This window comes from Callionymus lyra, chromosome 10, assembly GCF_982586985.1.
Source record: "Callionymus lyra chromosome 10, fCalLyr1.hap1.1, whole genome shotgun sequence".
Taxonomy (NCBI): domain Eukaryota; kingdom Metazoa; phylum Chordata; class Actinopteri; order Syngnathiformes; family Callionymidae; genus Callionymus; species Callionymus lyra.
Genome location: NC_141827.1, coordinates 26,596,098 through 26,623,272, shown reverse-complemented (window position 1 = coordinate 26,623,272; position 27,175 = coordinate 26,596,098). Strand labels below are relative to the sequence as shown.

Below are 27,175 nucleotides of genomic sequence, written 5' to 3'. Positions count from 1 at the left end.
CCCTCCAATGTCTTTGGAGTTACCAGAAATACAAAATAGCCTAAACAGCATTTGGCAGTCGCTGTTCCTGGGCAGTGGAGGAGCATCGTGCACCGACTGCAGGGGAGGATCTATTACAGTGAGGAAGAAAAAAGGCAAAAGTCTCTGAGTTTGCCAGACTGCAGCTAGAGAGGGACTGAGGACAGAAAACAGGTAGGTGCACCTGAAATGATGCCTGGAAAGAGAAGAGTGAAAAAAAAGCTTTTGGGTTGGAAGTAAATCAAATCAGAAAGTGTTTTTAATCCCTAAGAAAGTTGAGCTCAGCGTCACGGAACAAGGTGATCAAACAAAGCCATAAATATCTTGCATTTTTAAAAGCCACAGCTATTTTAAGAGATAAACTCTTCAACAAGCAATAAAGTTTCTCATGTTAACATGCGGTTTCAACTCTTGATTTAATGAGGAATGCGAACAGTTTCAATTTCAATGTGTAGCTCTGGCCTGTATCAGCGAGGTCGAAGCCTGGAGGTGATGGGTGATGACTAACTTTAGCACGAATCGATAAGAAGCCAGAGAAGAGTGAGAAGCATGAAAATGGTTTGGAAAACGTGCAGATATCTCGACTATATGTGCAGAAGAAAGTTTAGATCGTGCCACTAGTGCTCGACACAAAAAGGCCTCGAACATGTAACGGCTTAAACATGAGCAGCTGAAGCCAATTTGTGTCTCGTACAAATCAAGTCATGTACGGAAAAACACAGCGGGGGGGAAATTTGAGGAGGTCTGACGTGGAGAGATTACACGGTCAGTGATGGAGCCGTTCAGCTAATGACTTACCCCCTGTAATTCCATCATCCATGTGATCACCAGCTCAACTGTCGCAGTAGATGCTCACACAATTCAGACTTTTGTTTCAAGGTATTAATATATGAATGGGGGGGGGGGCTCACTCAGTTAAATGGAGGGGGGAGATAAGACTTTTAATTAAAGCCATACTATATTTAATACATAGAATATAATGTGCCATAGGTATATGATGAAGTTTCCTTTTACCTTCAATCTGCTTGACTAAAATCCTTCAGACGATGTATCAACAATAAATAGAAAAATGTATTTACAAGCAGAAAAAAAGGGTAGACTCAAATTGTTTGGGTCAAGTAATTTTGAATCCATTTAGCTTGGCTTTAAGAGAAGGATATGCAATATTAGAAATAAAAAAACTTTCAAATTTCATAAGCAAAATAACATAAAATAAAACAAGTTTTATAATCAAAAACCAAGTTTGGTATTTTAAGCAGGTCTGAAATATGTTGTACAATGGGTAAATTGTAAAAAAAAAAAATTGATACATTTGAAGTTTCTTCAATTAAAGCAACGAAAAAAAAAAGTTGAATATAATAGTTATAGTTATAGTTTCCAACAAAATAATTTAGCATATGAACCAGAATATTAATAAATATTTCACACACATTGAAAGGACCATGTTAATCCAACCAATATGTTTTACTATCATTTATTTAATCCAAATCATTCTTTCCAAGCATCTTAAATATTGTTCCCTACATTGTCTTATCAATGTTGTATCATAATTTCCTGAAAATGTCATTGTAACTTTTTGCAAAAAGACAGACAAACAAATTCTACCAACAAACCTTTCGGAAAGTCTGACTAAATAGCTGCTAAGGTTAAATTATAGTGAGTTCAAATAACATTAATTATTATAAAACTGTTCACCTAGAGTCATTATTAATGTTTACAGACCAGTGGAAGCTAATATGCTAACTATACACTTCACTACATGTTTTAATATGCCGTACTTAGGGAAACGAGTGTAGTATTTAAAAGATTTTTTAACTCAATGTAAAGGATCCGCACTATTTCACGCAAACGCTAGAGCGTTTCAGGAGAAATTGTGAATACAAAAATATACGCCCATATAAAAGTTTTATTAAAGTGAAAAAATGTGACTTTAGATAGAGGTGATACAATTTCAAGGGTTCATAAGTTCACCTTTACGGGCTTGATTTCCGAAAAACGGGAAAGAGGAAGTTGTCGAAACACGAGCGCGACTTTATAAATACAGTTGTACGGCTGTTAGCACGTGTGTGAGACATTCACACTTTTGACGGGCGGAGTTCAGCTTCCACACCACTTGAAAATAATCATTTTCTTGTTGTGCCTTTATGAATATATTCCCTAATACTAACTAGCATGGTAATTATCTAGTACTTCTTTTGACTTCTTTAAGTTAAGTTTTTGCTTCCGTCTTGTGAAAGTTAATTTCACTCAATCAAGTCAATGGCTAATCATGCGATATTCGTCAAATCTTTAGATGTTTTTTGGATTTCAATATTTAATTTCTAAATCACAGTTCTTGTATGGTTTATATTTAAATATAATATAATGATAATAAAAAATATTTTATTTATTTCATTTTTCAATTAACAATTAACAACAATTTACAAAATTGGTTAATTTTTGTGTTACAATTAAACCTCACTTCTTACGTCCTCCAAAGCTAAACAAACAGTGAAATCCTGTGAGATCCCGACGATTACTGAGGACAAGAGGATACAGTAGACTCTGGTGGCTTTTAAAGCTGACGTTTGGACATATTTTATCTTTGAATTATATTAATTCAACCAAAATGGAGTGGAACAATCACGAGAGGTCATTGAAATGCAGTGTCCCCTGAAGTAATTACGAAAAATAAATGTTATTTTATCGAAACATATTGTACAGTGAGATTAATGTATTGCTACAGCCCTAATGTTTGCATGTGTTAAATTTCTAGACTCTCAAACCACTTGACAATATTGCTTGAAATTTGGCATGTGGACTACTGACCCTTCATGAAGGTTTTAGTTTTTTTAAATACGTGTAATGACACAAATGAAAGCATGTGTATTTCATGCTAAGAGGGAGATTGACAATATTGCGCTTCCTTTTATTAACTAAAAGCAGCCGCAAAGGGAGTCAGTAGACATTGACATTTGTTGTATTTTAAAAAACCAAAGGTATATCATGAAGTATTTAAATGTGTATATCTGTTTAATCTGCAAGATCCTTCAGACAAATCTTTTGAGCCACACGTACTAAGCTCTTAACACATACAGAGGTATCATCTGTCTTTTAATATGATATTTATAAAACACCTTCCAGGAGAACCTCAGGCACAAATGAAAGGGTTAACCGAGGTGATATTTTCTTCCATCTGCAGACTTGTTTTCTAGCCTGCAGTGACAGACAGCCAGAGATCCTAGTTAAATAAGGTGGTATAAATCATTCCTCTGATATTTTTAAATGTTGAACATCAAAGATGCCTCGCACAGGTTTCCCTCCAATCTCAACAAAGCTGACATTTATGGATATTAAGATGCACTGATAGATGTTTTTTATGAGTCATGTCCCTGCTAAGCCACACACCATATGAGAGCCTTTTACATGTCATTAAACTATAAATGTAATGAGCTAAAATGGTAAAGAAAGTCGGTGGGAGGGCCCGAGTGTCCTTTGACAAAGGGCCCTCTGCCAAGCTGTCTCATGTTGCAAGATTTTGTAGCTTTCACCGTGTGAGTTGTGTCGTCGGCGTCCAAGAGGCTGCAGTCGCCAAGAATCCTGCTGGAACCTGGAGTTCTCCTCATATGCTCCAGCAAGTACACAACTATAAATAACACATGGACTTTTTCGAAAGTGGTGATATGGAGTTTTGAAAACATTTAAAGTTGGAGGTAAAACAAAATGCAATGACTTAAGAGACACAATGGAGGAAAATAGTGTTTGATATATTATTTGAGAAATATTGAGAGTCATATGAATCGTATGAACGTGACGTTTGATTTCATCATGCATGAAACAAATATATAATCTGTATATAATGAAATATAATGAACCATCGTCCCAAGACAGGAAATTATTTTGGCTCCCAGAAAACGCAAGGTTCCAGAGTCCTTTATAATATTGATAGGGTGTCGATCAAAACATTTTGATACTGGTACCGATGCTGATACCTTCAATTTGATATGCTGAAAAGATACTTATAAGGAAATTCTTTGATGAATGTTTCGATGGAATTCATTGAAAAGAAGGATTGAACCTTCAAGATAAGAAGATAAGAAGAAATAACACAGTTTAGAAAAAAAAATCTAAATCAGTTTGGTCTCTTGTGTGATTGAGTTTGACACCATTTTGAACAACACATTTCAAAAGTATATTCAATTTTCATGATTGGATTTACGTCAACTCATAACTCTGTTTAAAGTTTAAAAAGGAACGTGAAAGAAAAGGTGCTGAACTCAATCACAGAGATTCCACAGGAAAAGAAAAAAAAACTGTGAATTCCATTACTCATGTTGATTGAATGTTCTTAAACTGTCCGTTTTTGTTAATTAAGAATACAAATTTTCTTGTGGTGATAAAATAAGTTGCTGGAAGAACTTTTATATAGATGAATCGTGCGAGGACGAGCACACTAATGGTTTTTACAACCCTGGACTCCGTTTGATGACACATTTCCTCCTGTGTTTTCTGGTCGATTTCCATTTCATACATCTCCATCAAGAGTTAATGCAGAAGTAAAACTGGGGAATAGGACACAGATAACACCCGGACAAAATTCAAAACAAGACGTCAAGACGGGCTATAAGCACTCACTGTAGCTTGCGGCTAATGTTACCCCTATAGTATTATAATGTATCGCATGAACAAGAATTAACCCATAGATTGGTGCACACACTAGGTAGTAACAGTCCTTAATGGATAGAATATAGAGAAACATATCAATAACTGGATAAACATTTAGGAAAACACAGAACCCTCCTAAGCCACTTATTTTCACCAATGTTTTTGTTTTATTTTATTCTGTATAATCCTTTTAGCTTTACAAAATCGTTGATTGCATTAAGCTCACTCACTTATATAATGTGAATATTTACGTTATCGAGGACTTCGGTTATCAGTGAAATATGAACAATCATGCAGTCCAGGCAGTTTAATAAGGATACTTGTGTCGGCGCCTGCAGCAGCTGCCACTAACAGCAGTGCGGATGTGTGCGGATGTTTGGAGAAAATAACATTTTCATAACCTATCTTTATTCTACATAAGTTAGTTTCATTTAGTTCTGGAAGATTTGTGTTCCCTTAATGAGCTTGACACCTGCAGGGTTGTTGCACTTTTTTTGTTTTTTAATCTATATTGTTACACGAGGGGGTCGTGTTGTTCTCTTCATAAACTGAATTACAAAGTTTATATTTATTTTAAAAATATGTTTAAAAATACGTTACCTGTGTATTGCAACAGAGTTGATATTCTAAAACTGGTATTGGATCAGCAACAGTCCATAAAAAAACCTCACATTTAAAGAATATCGTCCATTATCCTAATCGTCAAAATTCCACAAAATATTGAGATATTAATTTTTGTTCATCTCCCACAACCCTTAATGGTAGCACCATTATCTGAACTCACTTGTCCAACACATCCTATGATACCTTTAATAGTAAAGTAAAAATAAGCTTCTGTCACAATTATCTGAGTAGTTGTTTTTTTTTTTAGACAAAAATATCAGAGAAATAATTGTTATTTTTTTTGGAATCTCTAGTTCTCCTCCAAATAAAAAATGGGTGAAGGCCTTTTAACTTTAGAGTTGTGAGGTCGTATTTCACAGGAAGGAAAACAGTAATGGAATGCGATCCTGCCTAAAGGGTTTCTCGAACCCTGGGAAAGGCAGCATGACATCAAGAGGTCAGGAGGAGATCATGTACAACACAAGTCAAAGTGTCAAACCTCAGAATTTGCCATGGAACGAAACGTGTTGTTGAGTCAGTGCAAGTCTGTTGAGAGGAAGTAGTAAAAAAGTTTCACTCAGAGCGTCTGCAGTTCATTGTCTTCATGCGGTCAGTATGACTTTTTAGGTTTTTAAACATACATTCACCAAAAACTAGATCACCTATTACATACTGACACATGACACGGTACTGATGAATGTCAACATTTACTGGGAAAAATGCTGATGGTGGGAATTTTATTAAAAAGTAAGTGGATGCTTGAAGGAGAAAATAGCGAGTTTTGTTGGTAGTAATTGGATAGATATAATTGGCTGAATACAAAGATGGAAACTGAGGTGTTCTGCTGAAACTAGGGATACTATTAATAACAACTTTAAAAATATATAAAACTAGCTAACCATACCAGTACCGTACTAGTACCCAACGTTGCCCGGGAATTTGTATAGGGCACTGAAATATATACATACATAGAACTAAACTGTTATCAGCTGAAATAGTATGAAACAGAAAGTGAGAGTGACCACAACCGATCCCCAAAATTAACGCGGAAGCTGTTAAGAGCTAAAAGAGGCCAAATGTTGAAAGACTAACGTCTTTTAAAAGGCGGTAACTAGTATGATATATGAGGTACAAAAACTAGTTTAGTTCAAGAGCTTACTTGGAATGAGACAAAGAAAATGAGCCTCATCATGTCAGTAATGATAAGACAGTAGTCAGCACACAAATAGCGACAAAAATGAAAACTAGGCTACGACACAGTGTAGCTCATGGCGGCCATGATGAGTCCAATAAGTTAGAGAACCAAGCTGACTCAAGTGACCTTTATAGATATAGATACATTTCGGCAAAGATTTGGACTTAGTTCATTGATGCCATTGATGTTTCAACTTGCTGTTAACGAATCGGTCAAACTTCTGTTGAGCCACGTGAAAAATGTTCACCCGTTTCGTCTTTTTTATCGACAGAATTCTTCTGAATCCGCTGAGCTGAGGAGGATCTCATGATGAAAAAGTCAAAGGTGACAGACCAAACTGCCACTGGGCAGGAGGGTAAGTGCAACAACGTGTAGGTCCTTCAGCCGAACTGTTTTCTTTCCATCTGTATTTTTATCTTGTGAGGGTGTGGAGCTTGTCTTGAACAGATTGTTGTTTTCTTTTCATTTTGACCACTGAAGAAATAAGAACTACTGAGAGTTGTGTCTCTCAGGGGATTTTTTCTAAGCGGCTAAAGGAAATATATCGGTTCTTTGATTAAAAAAAAGGAGATGCAGAAGAAGCAAAAGGAAGAAGAAACAAAAAGTAATAATCAACAGTCATCACCCCAAGGATAAAGATTCCAGGAAATCAAAGCTAAGACGGTCTGCCAACAAGAACTCGTCCACGGAGCGAATCAAACACCCTTTTGAGGATTTGAAGTCAGCTGAAACAAAGACCCTTGCAAGGATTCCTGGGAAGTCCATTTGACCAATGATCATTTGGAGAAAAAGTGGAAATTTATTTTGCAGTTTGATGGAAGACACAGATGAAGCCTCAATTTTAAACCCCAGAGTGGTTTCTTTTTTTATCGAAGGATAAAGAAACGACTTTGCAACGGCAACTCAAAGAAAAGTCCTGGAGATCACTCTTGAGATCTTAAGCTGCAATGTCACAGTGTGAGCGCGTCATTGACATGCTGCTGTAATGTCCCTAAAGCTAATATCATGAACATCGTCTCGTCTCTGGACTCACCCCTGTCTGTTGTCCACTGTCTCTGAATACATCATGCTGAGGTTCTGTTTTGGGACATACACTGTTTTGTTTAATGTGAATTCTGTGTCTCATAATCCTGTCGAAGCTCCAACCTGCCATGGTGCTTTTGTCAGGATTACCATTAAACTGTCCTGTTCCTTCTTCTGTCGTCATGTTGCGTGTTAAGTCGGCGGTTCTGACGCAGTTCAGCCAGAAGACAAAGGTATGCAAGTGATCGTCAAAAATCAATCAAAGTCTATTTCCCGTCTGTGTAAGTGCATGAGTCCATGTTGGAAGTGTTGCATGTACCATTCTTCTTCACACCGCGAAAGTGGTCACTCCTGAGTGGATGATTTAACTTTCAGAGTCACAATAGATGCATTCCATTGTGACACTTTTTCTTTTACACAAACATCTGGTACGAGCTAAGAGCTGCTGACAGAGGGCACTGTGGTATTGTTGACACTCGCAGCTAAACATTCAGAAGGTTGTAGAATCAAAATGTTGCATCTACCTGCCGTTTGATACCAGTGCATTCGCACAGTTCAGTCCTAGAAATGGTAAAAGTAAACTTAATCCATACAGGGACATCAAGCAGAGTAATACTTATATTGTGACCAGACACCCAGTGCCCCTTTTAGATCACGGTGGCCATTCTACACAGAGACTAATAACGTTGGTGTAATATTAACAATCAGCATGGTTTAATAAACAGATACAATTTCTGACAAATGAGTAATGAAGGGCACACACACAAACACACACACACACACACACAAATCAGATGACTTGTACTAAAAAGTCTCACAACTGCGGATCAAAATGTCCATCACAGGCTTGGATTCAACAAATGATTGACACATCTTTGGGCGCTAGTTGTTTATTATTCAAATCAAAGAGGACTTCAAGAGAAGAACATTCATTTCTTTTCTGGTGATTTTTCTCACATAAACAAAGTCATTAAATCCCAGATTAGTGGAGGCATCAGTTAAAATGATAGTTGACGCAAAATTAAAACTTAATTTTTTACTCAACACCATGTCGACTAAGCATTTATTATTTTGAGATAATTTGTTTTGGGAGGAACTCTTGAAAACATCCAAATACCTCCATACTGCTTGTCTGCAATGTTCATCTTATACACTAGAGATTGTTTGGACAAAAACTTTATTAAGTTTATGTTATAGGCTTGATTGTAGGGGAAGGTAAAATGCTAACATGCTAACACAGACAGGGAGCAAACCTGGGTATATTAGCCTTTTTGCTTCTGCTACTTACAAGCTTAAAATACTTGCTTGATTTGTTCCCAAACAATTTCTATTGTCTAGGCTTTATAACAATAGGGAGTACGGAGGTATTTTGATTTTATTTTTGAAGTGTGTCATTTGGACGAAGAAAATTGAAATTGAATGATGAAAATATGTTGTGGGAGGTTCATAGATGCTTTATGCTAAAATAAACAGTCAAGAAGATCGACATTGTTTTAAGATTCTCTCTCTTTTGAAATTGTGCAGTAAAAACATTTGAAAACATTAACAGCACACAATCTTGAACCTATTAACAAAAAACATGTCACTTTTACCGACCTGAAGGGCATGTGGCTGTACAATCCCCCAGTTGTCCAAGTGTGAGTGCACCATATATTACTCAATCTATGATTGTATACATCATTTGCTCATATTCCCCTATATTTGTGGCTGTACTGTGATACATCTTATGGCCATTACCAGAAGTCTGTGCTGTCACTGACCTATAAATCGATGCCTGGCTTAATTGCGAGTAATATTAATTGGAAAATCTATCTTTCCATGGAAATATGTTGCTTTTGATGACGATTGAGTCATCGTTGCTAATTTAAATCACAGCGTGAAGTACAGCTTGTGAACGGCTGGGAACCATGTCATCTTATCATTGCTTTGCTAAACAGAACACTGTTCTGTAGCACTCGCTACAAGCAATTCACATCCACTGCTCTTTAAAATGCAAATGACTGCTGGGCCACTGCAACCTTCCTCACACAAACTTTATAAATCATAGAGTATATTCTGCCCATTGCAGGTATTTCACAGCAAATGAAAGGTATTAAAGACCAGGGACCTGTGGACCAGCTGGGCCCCTGTGATCAGCACTCAGTGATGTGCCCTGCAGGGTCAGTCCCAACACTACCATGCTCTTAGGGGTTTCAGGGACTCTTCTAAATCACTCCACCTCCATAACAAGCCAAATTGGATCGATAATTGTTGTACCCTGTGGATCTCTAATAACTGCAGAGGTCTGATTAAGTTTACTTCCGAGCACTCTCATCTTTTTGCCACAAAGGTCGACTGAACTGTGCTATGACTACCACATCTTTGAAGAAAAAACCTTAAAGATATTTAACGTAACAATTGGCCAATGTAAGAAAAACAAATCCAAAAACAAAAGTAAAAAGACCAGAAAGAACACCTTTCCTTTCATCCATTTGTTCGTCAGATGTGTATTATATAACTTATATATTTATATAACTTTGCATTTGATATCAGTTGAGTAAAACACTGTGGTATATAGTTGAACAAGACGTATTTCCTGCGGCACCACATGAGCATCATTACAATATGATTGTTTTACTCATTCTACTTGCGTTTTAATTAGTTTAAACATGACCTATACAGTCAGAAAACTTGTGGCTGGATCTTGTAAGACACCTCTAACAACTTGGCATATACATTGTGCCTCAGTACACATTCACACGTTGTTTGTCGGACCATCGGGTTTTGAACATGTTTCAACATGCGGTGACATACGTGCCTAACACAAATTGAATTTTTATTATCTGAGGCAAACTGGTTAATTTCTCTCATTGTGCTCATCTAGGCATCAGGAAGAAGTCGAAAGTGCCCGGGGTCATGATAACACAGTTCATGGAGGAGCTCCCGGAGGGGATGACGACTCCAGATTTTACCCGCAAACCCATTGCTCTGACTATTCAAGAAGGTAAGTGTTGCTCCTTCTATAGAGGAACATTTTTATGCAGAGAATAGATTGTTTATTCAGATAGTTAAAAGACTCATTGTTATATATTTCCAGAGCTTTTCCATTAAGTTAATTTTTGAAAAGGTTGAAAATACTGAATCATTATTGAAGGTTAATTGTTTCCGGCGAGACATTTTAATTCAGATTTACTCTTTTAGGTTTTTTGTTTTTTTTACCATGTTATATGTACAGACAGCAAGATTTATAAGTCTTCAAGAATTGTGTACTGAGTGAAGTAGAACCGATCCAGCATCTCAAATTTGCATCCGGCATCGACGAAAATAGATCTGATCTAGATCTATATTTGCCCTGACGTTGCATTCTAGTCCCACCACAAGAGTCGACACCACTGACTTAATTAAGCATCAAAAGAAGCATTACATCAAATATGAGCAGTTCAGAAAAAACAAGAAAGACGAATGAAACTGAGAAATTAACTTCACTGGCTATTTTGCAAAGACAAGATACGTTTCTGTATAAAAAGTATAGAGAATAACAGGAAAAATGTCAAATTTATTTAAAAATGTGCGCTTTGTTTTTTTTGCAGGTTTTAGGGAAAACAAAGTTCAGAATTTGACTGTATTTTCTTTATTTTCTCAAAATGTTGGTCATATTTCAACACTTTATTAAATTAATACCATTCTGGCTCTTCATTAAAAGCATGACCAGAGTAGACCCAATATGATGTTGCATCAAAAAGGACAGTAAACTCTCTGGAAGCCTCCTGGCATCCTATGAGGTCCAACTAGGACCTCTGGGTTAGAGTTCTGAGCCTGGATAACTAGTGCAGTTAAGAAGCAATTTTGCCGACAAACCTAAATAAGACCATACAGATGAAAAATGATGGCTGACAATTTACATAGATGGTTTTTTTTTAATGAATGAATGAATATCTTTATTCCAGTTACAAAATAAAATACTTCAATTTTGTGCATTATGTTTTTATATGTACAATATCTAAGAATTTTAAGATGCCAGACTTATATAAATATTTTATTTGTGGTCTGCGCTAGGAAGCTTTGATAATTATTCTTATGTTTCTTCCCAGAGAGTTTAATTAAAGGGTCTATGTATGTCCTGCATATATTTCCCCAAACCCCAACACAATATGACATATAGGGCATTTTAAGTAAGAAGTATAATATATGCAGACATTTATTGTTCAACAAATCCCCTACTTTGTAGATTATACCAATAGATTTAGCTAATTTCTTTTTAACATACTGTATATGTGGCTTCCAACTAAATTCATTATCTAATATTACTCCCAAGAATTTAGTCTCAAAAACTCTTTCAATTTTTAGTCCATTTCAACTTATTAAATACGGTACCAATATCATTCAAATAAAGAATAAATGAATTAGGTCCCTATACTGAACCTCGTGGTACACCACAAGTTACTTTTCCAAAATGTGACACAGTATTATTAATTTTAACATATTGTTAATATTGTTGTTGTTATCTTATTCCATAACACTCCAATTTCTGCAGTAGTAAATAATTATTAATTGTATCAAACGCTTTATGTAAATCAACAAAAACACCAACAGCGTATTGTTTCTTATTCATATCCATTTTCAATAAAATCCATCACTGCTTAGGACGTTGATCGGTTGTTCCTAAAGCCATATTGTTGGTCACTCAGTAACTCATTATTCTCCATTAAATTATCCAATCTGTTTACCAACAAGTATTGTTGAAAACCAAGGTAGCAAACACGGCTCTATAATTTTATTTAATATGCTTGTCCCCATTTTTATAGATTAGGGCCACATTAGCCATTTTCATCATATCAGGAAAAAAACCTATTTAAAAATATTTATTTCACATATAAGTAAATGGTTTGACTTTCTTTATAAGCAACATATCTTTGGATTTTTTGCTCTTACACTTCCGAACCACTTCTCATACATCACTCTCACAAACTCCACCAAGATACATTCAGTTGTTACCGTTGAAAGCAAAATCATAATTATGGTCTACATCACTAATTTACCTGGCTAAATATTGCAATAATCTATGTGACAGCTGAGAAATGTTTTCTCTGTAAAAATAACAAGTGATTGTCTTTTTGCAATTGCAGGTAAAACTGCAGTTTTCAAAGCCAAAATATCGGGCACTCCAACACCAATCCTCACGTGGGAAAGGGCAAGCGGAGAACTCAATTTCTACCCTGAAATCTGTATGCAAAAGTACGATCCGACCTCCGAAGAACACCAGCTGGAGGTGTAGTGACAGCACAATTGAATAAATGGCCACGATTTGTCTTACCCTGCTATCATCGGAAATAAAGATGACGTTTACTGTTCCGTTAGTTTCCCAAAGTGGCTGCGGAGGATGCCGACACATACAAGTGCTTCGCGAGGAATGAATATGGACGAGCCGTGTGCACGGTGGTCTTGAATGTGATCTCAGGTATTTCTGCCTTTTGAGTCATGGGTCCAAAATTTTTTTTTTTTTACCTTCGTCTGTTGAATGATTTGGAATGAAAACATTTGTCCACAGTGGGATTCTCCAAAACGAAGGAACTTCAAAAGGCACAAGAAGATGGTAAGATGAACATGTTAAAGTTTTAGATTATTATCATTTGTAATTAAAGGCTATTTGTTTTACATATAGACTAAATAATTCTCTACTTATTACCACTAATATTTTTTCTACTTCACAATATTAAGAATTTGTTGCATAGTTCACACTTAACTGCTTTTTTGCTATTAGTTTTCAAAAGTGTCTCCCGATTATAACAACTGCCAAAGAAGTGGTGTGTTAAGGCCCCTGAAGCTCCATTTTAAGACCTCCTAAAATAAGCACATTTTATTATTCATGCTATTATTGTGTGATTGGAAATGATGTCCTTGGCAAATGGGTGTCCCTTCTCAGTGCACTTCTAGAAATCGACAATTCCATCGTGTCATGCAGAGCTTCACGACTGACGGTAATACTTTCTTCTCAGATACTGTCGACTTCAGAAAAAAACTCAAGAAGAGGCGAGTGTTATATCATCCATATGTGTCGTTAGCATTTTTTCTTTTCAACGTTTTGCCTTTTTTTAGAAACAAAGATGGAACCCGAGAACAGGAGAAACCCATGGAGCCGGAGGAAAAGGTCTGGGAAATTCTTCTCAGCGCAGAAAAGAAAGACTACGAACGCATCTGTTTTGAGCACAACGTCACTGACTTCCGCGGAATGCTGAAGAAATTGAGCCAAATGAAAAAAGAAAGAGAAGAGGAAATTGCAGAAGTACAAAGTCGTCTAAACAAAATGATAATATCATGAGAACACATTGTGCTGGCTTCTTCAAAACCTGTTTTCTTATCCCACTAGTTTGTCACACAAATCAGCACACTGAAGCACATCGAGGTCACTGATGATAACTATGCTACTATTGAGTTGGACATGGACTTGAGAGATCCCACCAGCAAATTGTTCTTGTACAAGGTCAGATGCTACTCAAAAATGTGATTGAGTGAAACTCTTCTTTCTGTCCTTTTTGCAAAAATCTAAAACTTGTTTCTAATCCTGAAGGACGGTGTCATGGTTCCATTCTCTGAAGAGGAATCGGAGAAGGCAAAGCACAGCTTGAAGAAAACTGGCAAAAAGTACATTTTCAAAATCAAGACGCTCGGCGCCCAAGATGCTGGACTCTACTCAGTGGACGTGGGGGGCGTCAACGTGTTCTCCACAGAATTCAAAGGTCAATGGTAGAAATGTGGTTGTCAAATGTTCCTCATCCAGTTTCAAAAATACCTGAAATCTACGATAGACATTTTTAACTATTCGACCCAAACATACAACACACAAACTGCCTTGATCTTCGAAATCTTAAGTTGCTGATTGTACTTAACCAGACCTCCTGTCTAGCTACAAGAAGCTTCTAGCTAGTAAGCAGGAAAATATACAGGTTTTTTGGTAGGTAAAAGGCAGAAAGAGCAGACCAAGAGCCCTGTGGCCAAAAAAGACAACATCTCATGGTCATCTACAATTTAAAACATGACTGAAATCCTCAACTTCAGTGTCACTTTAAACCAAAAAAATGACAAGAGGCCCAAAAAAAACAGGAAACTATGTACGTAAAGAAGAAAATCTTCTGTATTTAAAAAGAAAACTAATGAACCTGGGTGGGCCTTGAATGCATCATTGCTTTAACAACATTGCTCCAGCTAAAAACGGTTGAAGAGTATTTGATTCTACCAGCGACAAACAAATGGTTTGCTTCTAAAAAAATGTTTTTATAAGTTATTCAATCGCAATATACAGTACTGCACATACATTTGATAATAGTTTCCTGTGGTTAACAAATAATGAATGTAAACCAAAAATATAGTTCAAATAAAAATAAAATAAAAAATGTAACTATGAATATGATGTTAATGTAACTTCATGTACAATTTCCAACCATAACTGGCCATAAATTGTACTTCTTTGTGCTCTATCTCACAGTCCCTGAAGTTGACTTTGCGGTGAAAATACAGGAAGTCAAAGCAGAGGAACGCCAGGATGCGCTTTTTCAATGTGTGCTGACGGCGCCCATGGCTGAGGTCAAATGGTTCGGCAAGAGCGCTCCTCTGAACAACAGTGAGAAGTTTGAGATCACCGTCTCAGAAGACATGCTCATCCACAAGTTGATCATCCGCGACTGCGCGCCTCTGGACGGCGGCATCTACGCAGCAGTGGCTGGGATCAAGTCTTGCAATAACTGGCTCATAGTTGAAGGTGACAAAACATTACGATTGTTATATTGACTGAAACTTGAAGGTTTGCCATTGACCATTTGACAGCTGACAGAGATCCTAAAAACAAGGGGAAGAAGGCAGCCCGAAAAGACACCATGGCTGGAGCTGGCAACGATGACGACCTACTCAAAATAGCAAAGGAACAGCAGGAAAGATATGAGAAGGAAATGGAAGGAAAGCTGGAGCTGGCAAAGAAGGCTCAGGCCGAAAGGGAAGCAGCCGATGCCGCCGCCCTGCTGGAGTCTCACGCTGCTAAAAAAGCAGCTGCTGAGGCCAAAGCTGCCGCCAAAGCAGCTGCCAAAGCTGCCGCTAGAGAGAGAAGAGCTGCGGCAATGGCAGCTAACAAGGATGTCGCTGTTAGAAGAACCAAAAAAGGTGGCACTGCAGGTGGGGCTGATGGTGCTGGAGGGGAAGGGGGTGAAGGAGGAGCTGGTGGAGCTGGTGGTGCTGGAGGAGCTGGAGTTGCTGGGGGTGCTGGAGGTGCTGATGGAGTTGGAGGAGCTGGAGGTGCTGGAGGTGCCGGTGGTGCCGGTGGTGCCGGGGGTGCCGGGGGGGCCGGGGGTGCGGGTGGTGCCGGGGGGGAAGGCGGAGCTGGTATCGATGGAGACTTCGAAGATGATTTCGACTCCTTTGAAGACTCCGATGAGGACTTTGAAGATGGGGAAGGCGGTGAGGGAGGAGAAGCTGGCAAGAGGCGAAGAAGAGGCAAAGGAGGAAAGGGAGGAGATGGTGGGGAGGATGGAGTCGATGGTGAGGGTGGAGATGATGGGGAAGGAGGGGAAGGAGGAGAAGGTGGTGCAGGTGGAAAAGGAAGGAGAAGAAGGAAGAAGGAAGGTCAACTCGTTCCTGATGAAGAAATTGGTAAGAACAAACTGCTTCTATCAGGTGATTCTTTTTAAGTTTGGCTGCACAGTATCAGGAAAGCAAAACATGCTAAATGGAATGTTATTGTCAAATTACCTAGAATTATTTTTTCAAATTTCGGAAACTACATAAGAAAATCCAGCATCGCGATCTCTCTTACTGACAAATACAACATAAGTACACGGGATAAGTATTACCTGGGGACCTCTGTGTTTCGTAAATTACCCCCCCTCCTCTGTTATTTTAAGTGCATTCACACACGATAAGCGACGTCTGTAAAATAGTCATTTTTACTGACATTACCTAGAGATAAAGATCTAAAAAGGAATTACTGAAGGAGAAAGTTAGTGTTACATTGTTACCATCGTTTAGAGAAGATAAAGTGGACAACCGTTTATTTTCTTTCGTTTCTCTCCCCAACTTGTGCGGACGCTCAACAGCGAGAGCAGTGCCCTCTGCATAAAATTGCCCCAATAGTTTTCTTACAGAAGAGACACAGTCTGTTACAGTCGTGTAACCGAGTGTATTCGTGTGGGAAACAACGAGGCTCGAACTTAGTTTGTGGCTGTGCAGCGCGCACGTCTTCTTTACTTTCGTCATGTGCAACACATCCCCCAACAACAACAAACTCGATCTACTTTCCCTTAAAATATAAATAAATATTAACACAATGGCGAGTGCCTAGAAGTGCGTTACAGTGGCATATATGCGGCATTAAGAATTACAAACACAGGCATTCGGATTCACACGGGATTAGTATTATCACCCGATGTCTGTGTTTGGTGAATTTCAGTAGGTAATTTGCAGCGGAATTATTACATTACAAATCACAGACATGGCGCATTCACACAGGATTAAAACTCAGGCATTTTCCGTAATAGTACAAATTACCAGAGGTCCCCAGGTAATACTTATTGCGTGCGAATCCGACAATAGACATGCAAAGCAAAGAAACACTTGTCAATTAATTCTATATACAAGCTTCGACCCAAGGAAACTAATCTAACAGAAGCTAAAATGTAATCAAGCAAATCTAGATATAATAACTTGTGATTTTAATAATCATTAGGGAATAATCACATTCAGCCAAGGTCAATGGAAAATGTGTTAACATCAACAAGAGAAAGGTTGTGTGTTATATTCCCATGTATTATTGCTATTAGGAGATGATAATGACGAAGAAACGACAAACGAACAAGGTGACAAAACTGGGAAAAAAGGAAAACGCATCAAAAGGAAAAATGTGGCATTTGCTCAAGAGACTGTCGGTAAGAGATATCAGAGGCTGCATGCAGCAGTTTACTGACCAGAAGAAGTCATTTTTGGAAAGTAAGATGACTTCTGGTGACGGCAGGAAAACCCATAACTGACATTCCAAAGTGCTAAACTCTCCCGTTTACTTTGTAGACAACATTTTTAACCCACGTTTGAAACGTTTCATTCCGTGCTAATGAAAAGAAAACTTGCAGTGTGGTGCTAACACCAATTAACAGTGAGAATACAAACGCTGTGAAGTCACATGACTCATGAGCTAAAGGTCATGTCACTTCCTGTCACTTCTGTTTTTGTCTTTTGAATTAGCGACCAAACCGAAGCTAGAAAAGCTACCATACATTTTGTCTTGAGGGATCCGTCGTGTACGATCAATGTTTACTTTTACTCAGTTAGTGTCTGGAATCTGAAACACGAACAACGGTTATTATAAACTAAACCAACAACTTCTGAGCTTTTCCTCGGTGAAGAACATTCACCAGATCTTCATACGTTTGTCTCCTTGTAACATGTTTTGTGAATTAGTTGCCTGTTTGTGTTTGGAAAAGTGACAGAATGAAATTAAAAATATGATAACGAAGTTCAATTACATAAACCAAATTAATTATCAGAAGGCCGCAATAATTTATAAAATAAAAATATATATTTGTAAACTTAACTGGACAATATGTTCTAGTGAAAACTATTTTGACTTAAAAGGGTTTAATAATAAGAATAAGTATAGCCTATAAATATATATATATACTGTATATATATAAATATATATATATATATTATTATTATATTATTATATTATAATGTAACTTAGATAAAACAAAAATGTGTAATTTAAGTTATAATAATAATGATACTAATATTAAACTTGTGTTTTTAGTACTGAGACGAATTGTTTTTAGTAATATTATTCCAAGATACATTTTTTTTTCTTTTGAAAGTTAAAGCTTAAAATGGAGAAGAGAATTTGAATACATATTTATTCACTATCAAATGAAGCATCAACAAATGAATGAAAAAAAAATGTAATTAAAAGACTTGCTGTTTTACATTAATAATGTTTATAAATCATTTTTTTACTCATACTAGTCTTGATAGGATTTTAATAACACAAAGTTGTATTATGGTTAAAATGTTTATGCTCCATTTTGTGATAGACATGTATAGAATATCCATCAAAGAATCATGAGTCTATTCTCACAGTTTTTATTCTAAACCAAATAATTCACAAAGAAATGTGATCTTTTTATATGATGTGTTGTTTGTCTGGTGCTTTTTATGTCCTAACATTTTATGTGCAAGTATTTTTTTGTATAAAAGGACAATTTTTGGAAAATGTAGCTAAAAAAATGGTTTTCAAAATTTGAAAATTGTTTTATTGTTATATTATGAATATGATTAATTTATCCATTAAAATCCCCAACATTTTCCAAAAACTTGGTCGTTGTGTTCATGTGATTCTCGTTGTGTGTTGAAAGTGTAGGTTTGCCGCCAACAATTCAAAACCGGTTGGATTGATGATAATAGCGACATGTTGATCACCTAAAACTGAGCGCTGATATGTGCAGATGTTGACAAATCTGCTGAAATCAGTGAGAAAGTCGAGCGTGAGAAACGCTCCTGTCGCGTACGACAAGCCCTGTTGGTCGAGGAGACAATTTCTGGTAAGGTGAAGGACGCGACGTTAACCCTGCATGGAGCCAGTCAAAAGATTGACCCAATTAAAAATACTCAATAAATTATCAAGACTAGATGATTACGAGTGGATTTAACCCTGAGTGCCTTTAAGAGATGCTTATTTAATGCACTAATACATCCTGACTCTTGATTTTAAAATCAATGGATCAATGACTTTTGATGAAACATCTTATAACTGTACTTCTATTACCTACAGGGTGAATAACATGTGAGAATGTATCATCCAATATATATGTCCATCTTCATCCCATATGTATTGTTGCAGGATTACGTTATTGAGTTTGTGTGTGTGTGCGAAAGTAAACGTTTGCTTTGTGTGCATATCTGTTAACATTCTCGCTTGCTTATTGAATTTGTATCGCAAAGTTAGACCTGTACAAGTTCTCCAGAGTGGACAACCTGAGCGTGAACGTTCCAAGATGGAGGACAAGAGCAGAAGCAAACATTGTGGATTTTCTTAATATATCGGGAGCCAATCAAAAAGCATTTTTATTTTTTCATCCATTACACCTCAACAATGTCGACAAGCGCTCAAAAAAAGAAGAACAAGGCTCGGACGATCATCATGTTCATTATTATCTTTCCTTTTTTTTTCTTGGAGTGATGGGATTTTCTAAACAAACCTGAATCTAACAGTCTCTTTACATCCTTAAAAATCTGCATTTGAACATGTATTTTATCACCTAAAAGTTGTAATAAAATACATGAGGTCAGAAAAGATGTAAATGTGTTTCCACCGAGGTAAGTGATCACTCAAAAGCAGAAAAACACGGACGATTGTGCATCAGTGAGCTTGTGAGGATGATCTTTACAAGTCAGTGTCTAACATGTTGGTTGATCAACCGTCAGACCCTGGAGTTCACTTCCATGCTGGACTTTCTGACTGCAAAGCCATTATGGGAGAGGAGGCCGAGCTGGTGTGCAAATTAAGCAGCGAGGACTGTCAGGGGGTCTGGTACAAAGATGGAGAGGAGGTAAAACTGGCTCTTGGAAATCATCCTGCTAGTAGACCAGTAACTAACGTCGAGTTAAGCTACTTAGAAATACATGTTTGTCCTGTTTAGGATGAAAACAACCCAATTCCAATGTAATTCAACATATATAAGTCTTTACCTCAGTCATCACTGTCAAAAAAGAAACATTGGTAAAACTCTCTGCAACAAAAAAATACTCAAAATTTAGAAAACCTTGAGATTAATAAAATATTGATTTAAAAAAAAAGCATACTCTTTAATGACAAAATCCTTATGCTTTTGGGCTGACGTTAGCGTATAGCCCATTGGTTGCAATTATTAAAATACCTTTCCACTTTTTTGTAAGGTTTCTTTCAACTCCTAATACTGGAGGTGCTCTTCTGTTTGTTTTTGAAGTTATTCAGGAAAATTCCCCCTTGAAAAAGGTATGACTGAGCTCACAACAACACCACTGTGGTTCACTGCTGTTTAAATCTCCCCCTCTAACCAGTCAGACAATGACAGACAATTCTGATTGGTTAACATCTTAATAGTATCCAGTCAGAATCATATGTCAATATTAATGACGGATGGCTTCACTTTAGAATTTAAAATGCATAAAATGTACAATATTACGCAAAAAAGTGATTTATTTTAATATTTGTATTAAGAAAACAAACAACACTTTATAATACTTGCAAATAATAGCTAATCAAATGTACTTTTCTTTTCATTGTGATTATAACTGTTGCACATAAACCAGTTTCAAAATCCACTGGATTTTGTTTACTGAATTTCGTAATTGAACTTTTATTTTTTATACTAGTATTTAATTCATCATTTTTTGTGTGATACAAATGAGATGTCCAAAATCCATTCAAATGTTCTTATGCAATAACAGGTCAGGGTTATTTGACTTCTGTAAAAACATATTTATGATGTCACGAATAAACCATTGTAAGTCAAGGATCCACAGCACTTTTCATCCCTTCGTTATGAAAGATTAACTAAACAGATCTGATTTAAATGTGTAAAGATTGAATAGAAAGGCCACTGAAGAAAATAAGTTATTTTTTAAGAAAATTAAAAAAATATTTTATGCATAATCCAATTATTTGAAATTGGAAATGAAATGGTACAGTAGTGAATTGCAGTTAATTTAAGGTTTCCATCATGTTGTTAAAATTCTTACCTGATTGAGAAAAAAACAAAAATGTCTATTCATTTATTTATTGAATTAACTGTCCGTTCCTGTTTGTGTTCATAGATTAAATCATCAGAAGGTTTAACTATAACAAAGGACGGAAGTTTCCACAAGCTGAAAATTCACAAGGTTACAGAAGAATTTGCTGGAAAATACAAATTCGAGGCTGACGGACGAAAGACAGAGTCTATCATTGCTGTTGAAGGTAGATGTAAAAAAAATATGACACATCTCTGAATCATCCTTTTTGAGCTCAGCATTGTGACTCGTCCACTCTAGATCCACCCAGGTTCAGTGTGGAGGAGCTTAAAGAATTCAAAACTCCTGTGACGGTGAAAAAGGGACACAAAGCCACCTTCAAACTGCCGTACATTGGAAGAGAACCCATTAAAGTCCAGTGGTACCTGGAGGGCGAGGAGCTGTCGGAGGAATCCAACATCAAGATTGAGAACTCGGAGGGTCACACCCGCCTGCTGCTGATCAAGCTTCAACGCAAAGATAGTGGTGAAGTCAAGCTCAAGCTAAAAAATGAATTTGGTACCATTGAGGCCATCACAGAGCTTGTGGTCATGGGTAAGGTTTGGAAATCGTCTCTTAATAACCGTGGATAGAAATCTCATCTTTCGTTCGACAGATAAACCCACTCCCCCGATGGGACCTTTGGAGATCGTCGAGGCGTCTTCCTCCGCAGTCGAGTTTAAGTGGAGGCCACCAAAAGACAGCGGCGGCTGCAAAATCGGCAACTACATCCTGGAGCGACAGCAAGTGGGTCGTAACACTTGGAAGAAAGTGGGTCCAATCGGTCCAGAGGCCAAATACAGGGATACGGATGTGGACCATGGCAGGAGGTACTGCTATCGCATCAGAGTGGAGACAGAAATGGGCACCAGCGAGCTCATGGAGACGGAAGACATTCAAGCCGGAACTAAAGGTGATTTTAAGTCATCATTACGTTAGATACCATTACATATGTACATTATCTGAAACCTTTCTGTGTCCAACAGCCTACCCCGGACCTACGTCCGCCCCAAAAATTGTCAGCGCTTTCAAGAACTGCATCAACCTTTCATGGTGTCTACCTTCCAACACTGGAGGCACTAGCATTCTGGGATACAACCTAGAAAAGCGAAAGAAGGGCAGCAATCTGTGGGGCCCCGTCAACCCGCCGGACGAAATGATACAAGGTAACTTTATCGATGATCTCTGATTAATGATGTTTTATGGGATGGTTAATGGATCTACTGAGTCCTTTAAGCAACATCTTAAGACATTTTTATTTGTGCAGACTTTTCCTTGATTTTCTGAGACTCCTGTGTTGTTCTCGGTGTTATCTTGATCTTTTAAGTATATATTTTATTGAGTATTGTTTTGATTGTTTAAGCGCTTTGTGACCCTGGTCTGGAAAATCCCTCTACGAATATACTTTACTTACTTACTTACTTAACAATATATAAATATTCATTATATTATTTTTATTTTATTATTATTTTATTTAATATTCATTGATTTAATAATGTATTTTATTTTTACAATCAAGATGTTTAAGTGTTTAATAGATCAGGTATATTTGTCAAAAATTATGTTACATTATTCGTCACATAAACATAGGTATATATAGGGAGAGGTACAATATTGTTTTAACAGTAATCTTTGAATGATTTGTAAATTATTATGGGTTTTTTAATACCAAAAAAAATGATAATTGAAAAATCATAAGCTATTTCAAGCTCTATCATCAACATTTCCTGTATATTTTATCGAGATGTGTTCACTCTATCCTGAACCGTTTGGCTAAGACAAACACATCCAGTCATGTAACCTTGTAGAAAAACAACTCAAATTTAAAGAATCCTGTTCAACCTCCAAATTATCTCTTAGATTTAACCAATAAAAAAATGTACCTAAATTTGGCGAAAACTCCCGCTTCTGACATATTTCCCCAGAATCTTCCTCTTCAACACGGTTAATGAATGATGTGTCTTCATTTGAATAGTTCTGAATATATTCTCATTATTTGGCGTTTCTTTGATGTTGTTTTCTGGCACAATGTGTGTGGAGAGCTAAAAGTCTGCTTCATACCAGGAAAAGCATTTGGTGTTAAAGATGTTGTTGAGGGGATGGAGTACGAGTTCCGTGTCGCTGCGATCAATAACTCGGGCGCCGGTGAATTCAGCACACCGTCTGACTTCGTGTTCGCCAAGGACCCCAAAAGTAAGAGACGACGACGTACAATTAAGACATATTTGAGACTGTTGAGATGTCCTTGACACGCTGAGAATGGATGTTGTGCTGCAGAGCCTCCTGGTAGAGTCATCGACTTGAAAGTGACGGATTCCACCTACACAACACTGTCCCTGTCGTGGACAAAGCCTAAGGACATCGAGGGCGTTGAAGACGAAGCCAAAGGATATTTTGTGGAGATCAGACTGGCCGAGAACACCGAGTGGGATCGCTGCAACACCAATGCCGTCACCATGAATACTTTTACTGTCAAAAGCTTGAAGTCGTTGGCGATGTACTGGGTGAGAGTCACCGCTGTCAACGACGGAGGCGAGGGAGAGCCGCAGGAGCTGGACAACTACATCCTCGCCATGCCTCCTCCTGGTAGGATTTTAAAATGACATTTCAGTTGAGTTTGATCTTCTGTACCAATTCAGGATGCTTTTAAAAGTACTTTGAAATGTTTCTGAACACAGTGAGACCAAGATTTACAGACGCCAAAATCAAAAGCTTCATGATCGTGAGAGCCGGAAATTCTGCACGATTCACCATCAACTTTGAGGTCAGTTTTACAGTAAAATACCTTCAATTGTATAATTGAAGATGATATATATCAGGACTTTTAAGTTTCATAAAATAATAATAATACAAATTTGAGGGTCACGACAAGCACTGTATAAAAAAAAGCCTTTTTAAACGTCGAATTTACGATTTATAAGACTATCCTTTCATTTTTTACGATGTCATATGGGCAGCAAGGCTAAAATTTCATGTTTTAATTATCAATTTTGCCAAAATTCTTAATTAAAATTGTATGATATTTTGTAGGATGATTTTGTAGGTACATTCTTTAGAAGAGATCTAAGGCATTCATTTGATGGTTGAAAATCTAAATCGTTTTTAAACACAAATATAATAGATAAATATAATAATAAATAGTCAAAATATATAGATAACAAACAATGCATTTTAAACAGTACTGATTATGAAAGTGATGATAATAGATTTCAACACACAGAGCAAACCCTTTATGCAACGCTCTTAATTTGAAAGGCGTAATTGTATTTCCTAATTCTAAACGAATTTTGGTGATATCTTGATCGCATTACGATATCGGCGCTGTTGTGTAAAAATGTTGCTAAGATGACGCAACCACCCGCTGCTGTATAATGAAAGATCAGACCTTAAAACCTACCTTCATTTTGTGAGACTCCTGTGTTTTTCTCGATGTTATCTTGATCTTTTAAGTATATATTTTACTGTCTTTTGTTTTGATTGTTTAAGCGCTTTGTGACCCTGGTCTGAAAAAGTACAAATATAATTTACTTATTTATGTTGCTTCTGACTTGTTAATATTACATGGTGCCTTTCACGACTAGCTAGATTTACGCACAAACTACCAAAGTTAATTATCATTTAAAAAATATATATTATTGCATGGGTATATAGTGTGAGAAAGGTCACGCGTGGTGTGGGAATGGCTTGAATTTAGTGACTGACACTCAAAGAGTGACACTTGGCAGCTCTAAAAATGTATGGATCGTCACTACAGGCCTCTCCATGGCCCGACGTGGTCTGGCTCAAGGACGGAAGCCCTGTTTCCAAGAAAGTGACCATCAGCAACGGGGAGGGCAACTCACAGCTTTTGATAGCGTCGGCCGAGCGTTCCGACACAGGAATCTACACCGTCGTGGTCAAGAATATCGTCGGCCAGGAGTCATTCAGTGTAGAAATTAGAGTCACGGGTGAGTGTGGCTTCAGAAAGAAGTCAAAGCAAATACAACCAGAGTGACACAGAAGTGTATTTTTTCCCCCAGATGAGCCCAAACCTCCCGGCCCTGTGGAAATCGATGAAAACGTCCCTGGTACGGTGACCATTTCCTGGACGGCGTCCCCTGATGAGAAACGTGACGACCACTTGCACTACATGGTTACCAAGCGTGATTCGAACAAGAGGCTCTGGCACACTGTCGCCGATCACATCTTCAATAATAAATTCACAGCCTGCAACATCATGCCTGGCAGAGAATACCAGTTCAGGGTCTACGCTAAAAACGACATGGGGTCCTCCGATCCATCAGAGTCCCCCAAGTGGCTGTTACCTGCTAAAAAAGGTAAATAAATAGAATGTCAATGACAAAAAATATGTTATAGGAATCATTCCACACCAGAAAACATGTTGGTTTTTTTAAAAAACATTTACAAAATGTATGTAGAGCTTTAAAACAGAAGATTAAAAACTATACATATCTTGGTTACTTTTAATAATAATCTTTTACTTTTGGCATTTGCCATCAGGTACCACATCAGACCAGCCTTTCTACACCTTAACTTATCTTGACCATCTTTAATGGCCACAGTTGTCAAATGTACTGTATGTCTTCATCACGACATCTATGGACCACGTCTTCTTTTACCTGGTACCCATTATCTGAATTCAAGTTTTATTCATTTTCAAGTGTATTGGAATTAAGATTGCTTGGTGTTTTTTTAAAGGACACATTTCAAAATCATAATGGGGACAAATAAATGCAAAGCTTTAGAGTCAAATTAGCAAATGTGTTAAGGTTTAAGGCTTTTCTTTGTTAGTACAATTTGAAATACAAGTTTAATTCCATTTATTAATCAGAAGTAAAAGTATGATAAACGGTCAAAATATACTTATATAATCACACAAATATCAAGAAAAGATTCAAACAGAAATTAAAAAAAAGAATTTGGGATCAGACACATGCAGAAAAAAAACTGCTCAAAAACATATTGACCTGTGGCAGCAAGAATTAAATTCTTATAGCCCCTCGACATTAGAGTCAGAGACCCCTGCACAAGCCTGGATCTACTCATTATCAAAAAAGAGACAAAGTCATCTAAAGATCTCGCTTAAGGGCCCTGAGATATTCTCAATATGAACCCACAACTTCCTGCAATGTAAGCATTAGTTTGACCCTTACAGCTTCATTAATTATGCTTAAAAGGGATAATGAATTATTTTTAGTCTTCAAATTAAACCCATTAAAGCTGAGTTTCTAAAAGTTTCTGAACATATATAATGTTAATGAAAGCAGCTGAAAGTGCTAATGTTAATGTATGTATTTTAAGGTTTATACGTGGATGAAGAGGGTAAGATTGGGTAAGAATCAGTTATGTGTTGATGAGGTATCATGACACAGTCTCTTCATTTTGAAAGGCCACTAGTCACTCTCAGCTTTATAATATTATGATAATAATTGGCCCAGGTCTACTTATTCATCCAAATCTTAATCTTAAATGACAGAGACTTAGCTTATGTTTTTTTTGGTGGCAATGAAATTAAATATTTAGTTTATTCTTCCACAGCAAAGTTTTCAGTCAACGTGCCTGAAACGAAGGCGTGCGACCTGCAGTGCCCCCCCAAGTTCCTGGTCCCTCTGAAAAAGCACAATGCCCCTCAAGGGTACGAATGTTACATGAGCTGTGCTTTAAAAGGCGACCCCAAACCTCATGTGACTTGGCTGCGTGACAGTGTCAGTCTAAATACCAACACCAACTACTACATCACCAACACCTGTGGCGTCTGCTCCCTGCTCATATTGAGGGTGGGGCCCAAAGACATGGGCGAATACAAGATTGTGGCGGAAAACTCTCTGGGGAGGGCGGAGTGCTCCACAAAGTTGTCAGTAAGAGGTGAGTCTGTGAGTCGTGTTTCTCTGTCGTCGGAAGCTAAAATTAACCTCCGCTACCGTTTCAGAGTGA

The 27,175-nt window shown here is 37.3% G+C and overlaps 1 protein-coding gene across 1 annotated transcript; it reads left to right on the top strand.

Moving 5' to 3' along the window:
* Positions 1-27,175, top strand: igfn1.1 (immunoglobulin like and fibronectin type III domain containing 1, tandem duplicate 1). The gene is made up of 28 exons (XM_087801789.1): positions 1-192; positions 6,732-6,815; positions 7,681-7,716; positions 10,347-10,466; positions 12,589-12,731; positions 12,821-12,920; positions 13,011-13,074; positions 13,475-13,492; positions 13,559-13,745; positions 13,830-13,943; positions 14,031-14,199; positions 14,946-15,218; positions 15,284-15,567; positions 15,626-16,099; positions 16,543-16,600; positions 17,266-17,370; positions 19,916-20,040; positions 21,287-21,428; positions 21,503-21,796; positions 21,858-22,154; positions 22,228-22,407; positions 23,306-23,434; positions 23,519-23,827; positions 23,920-24,005; positions 24,996-25,188; positions 25,261-25,557; positions 26,780-27,106; positions 27,171-27,175. Exons 2-28 carry the CDS (start codon positions 6,767-6,769, stop codon positions 27,173-27,175), a joined length of 4,578 nt encoding a protein of 1,525 aa, XP_087657915.1. The 5' UTR covers positions 1-192; positions 6,732-6,766.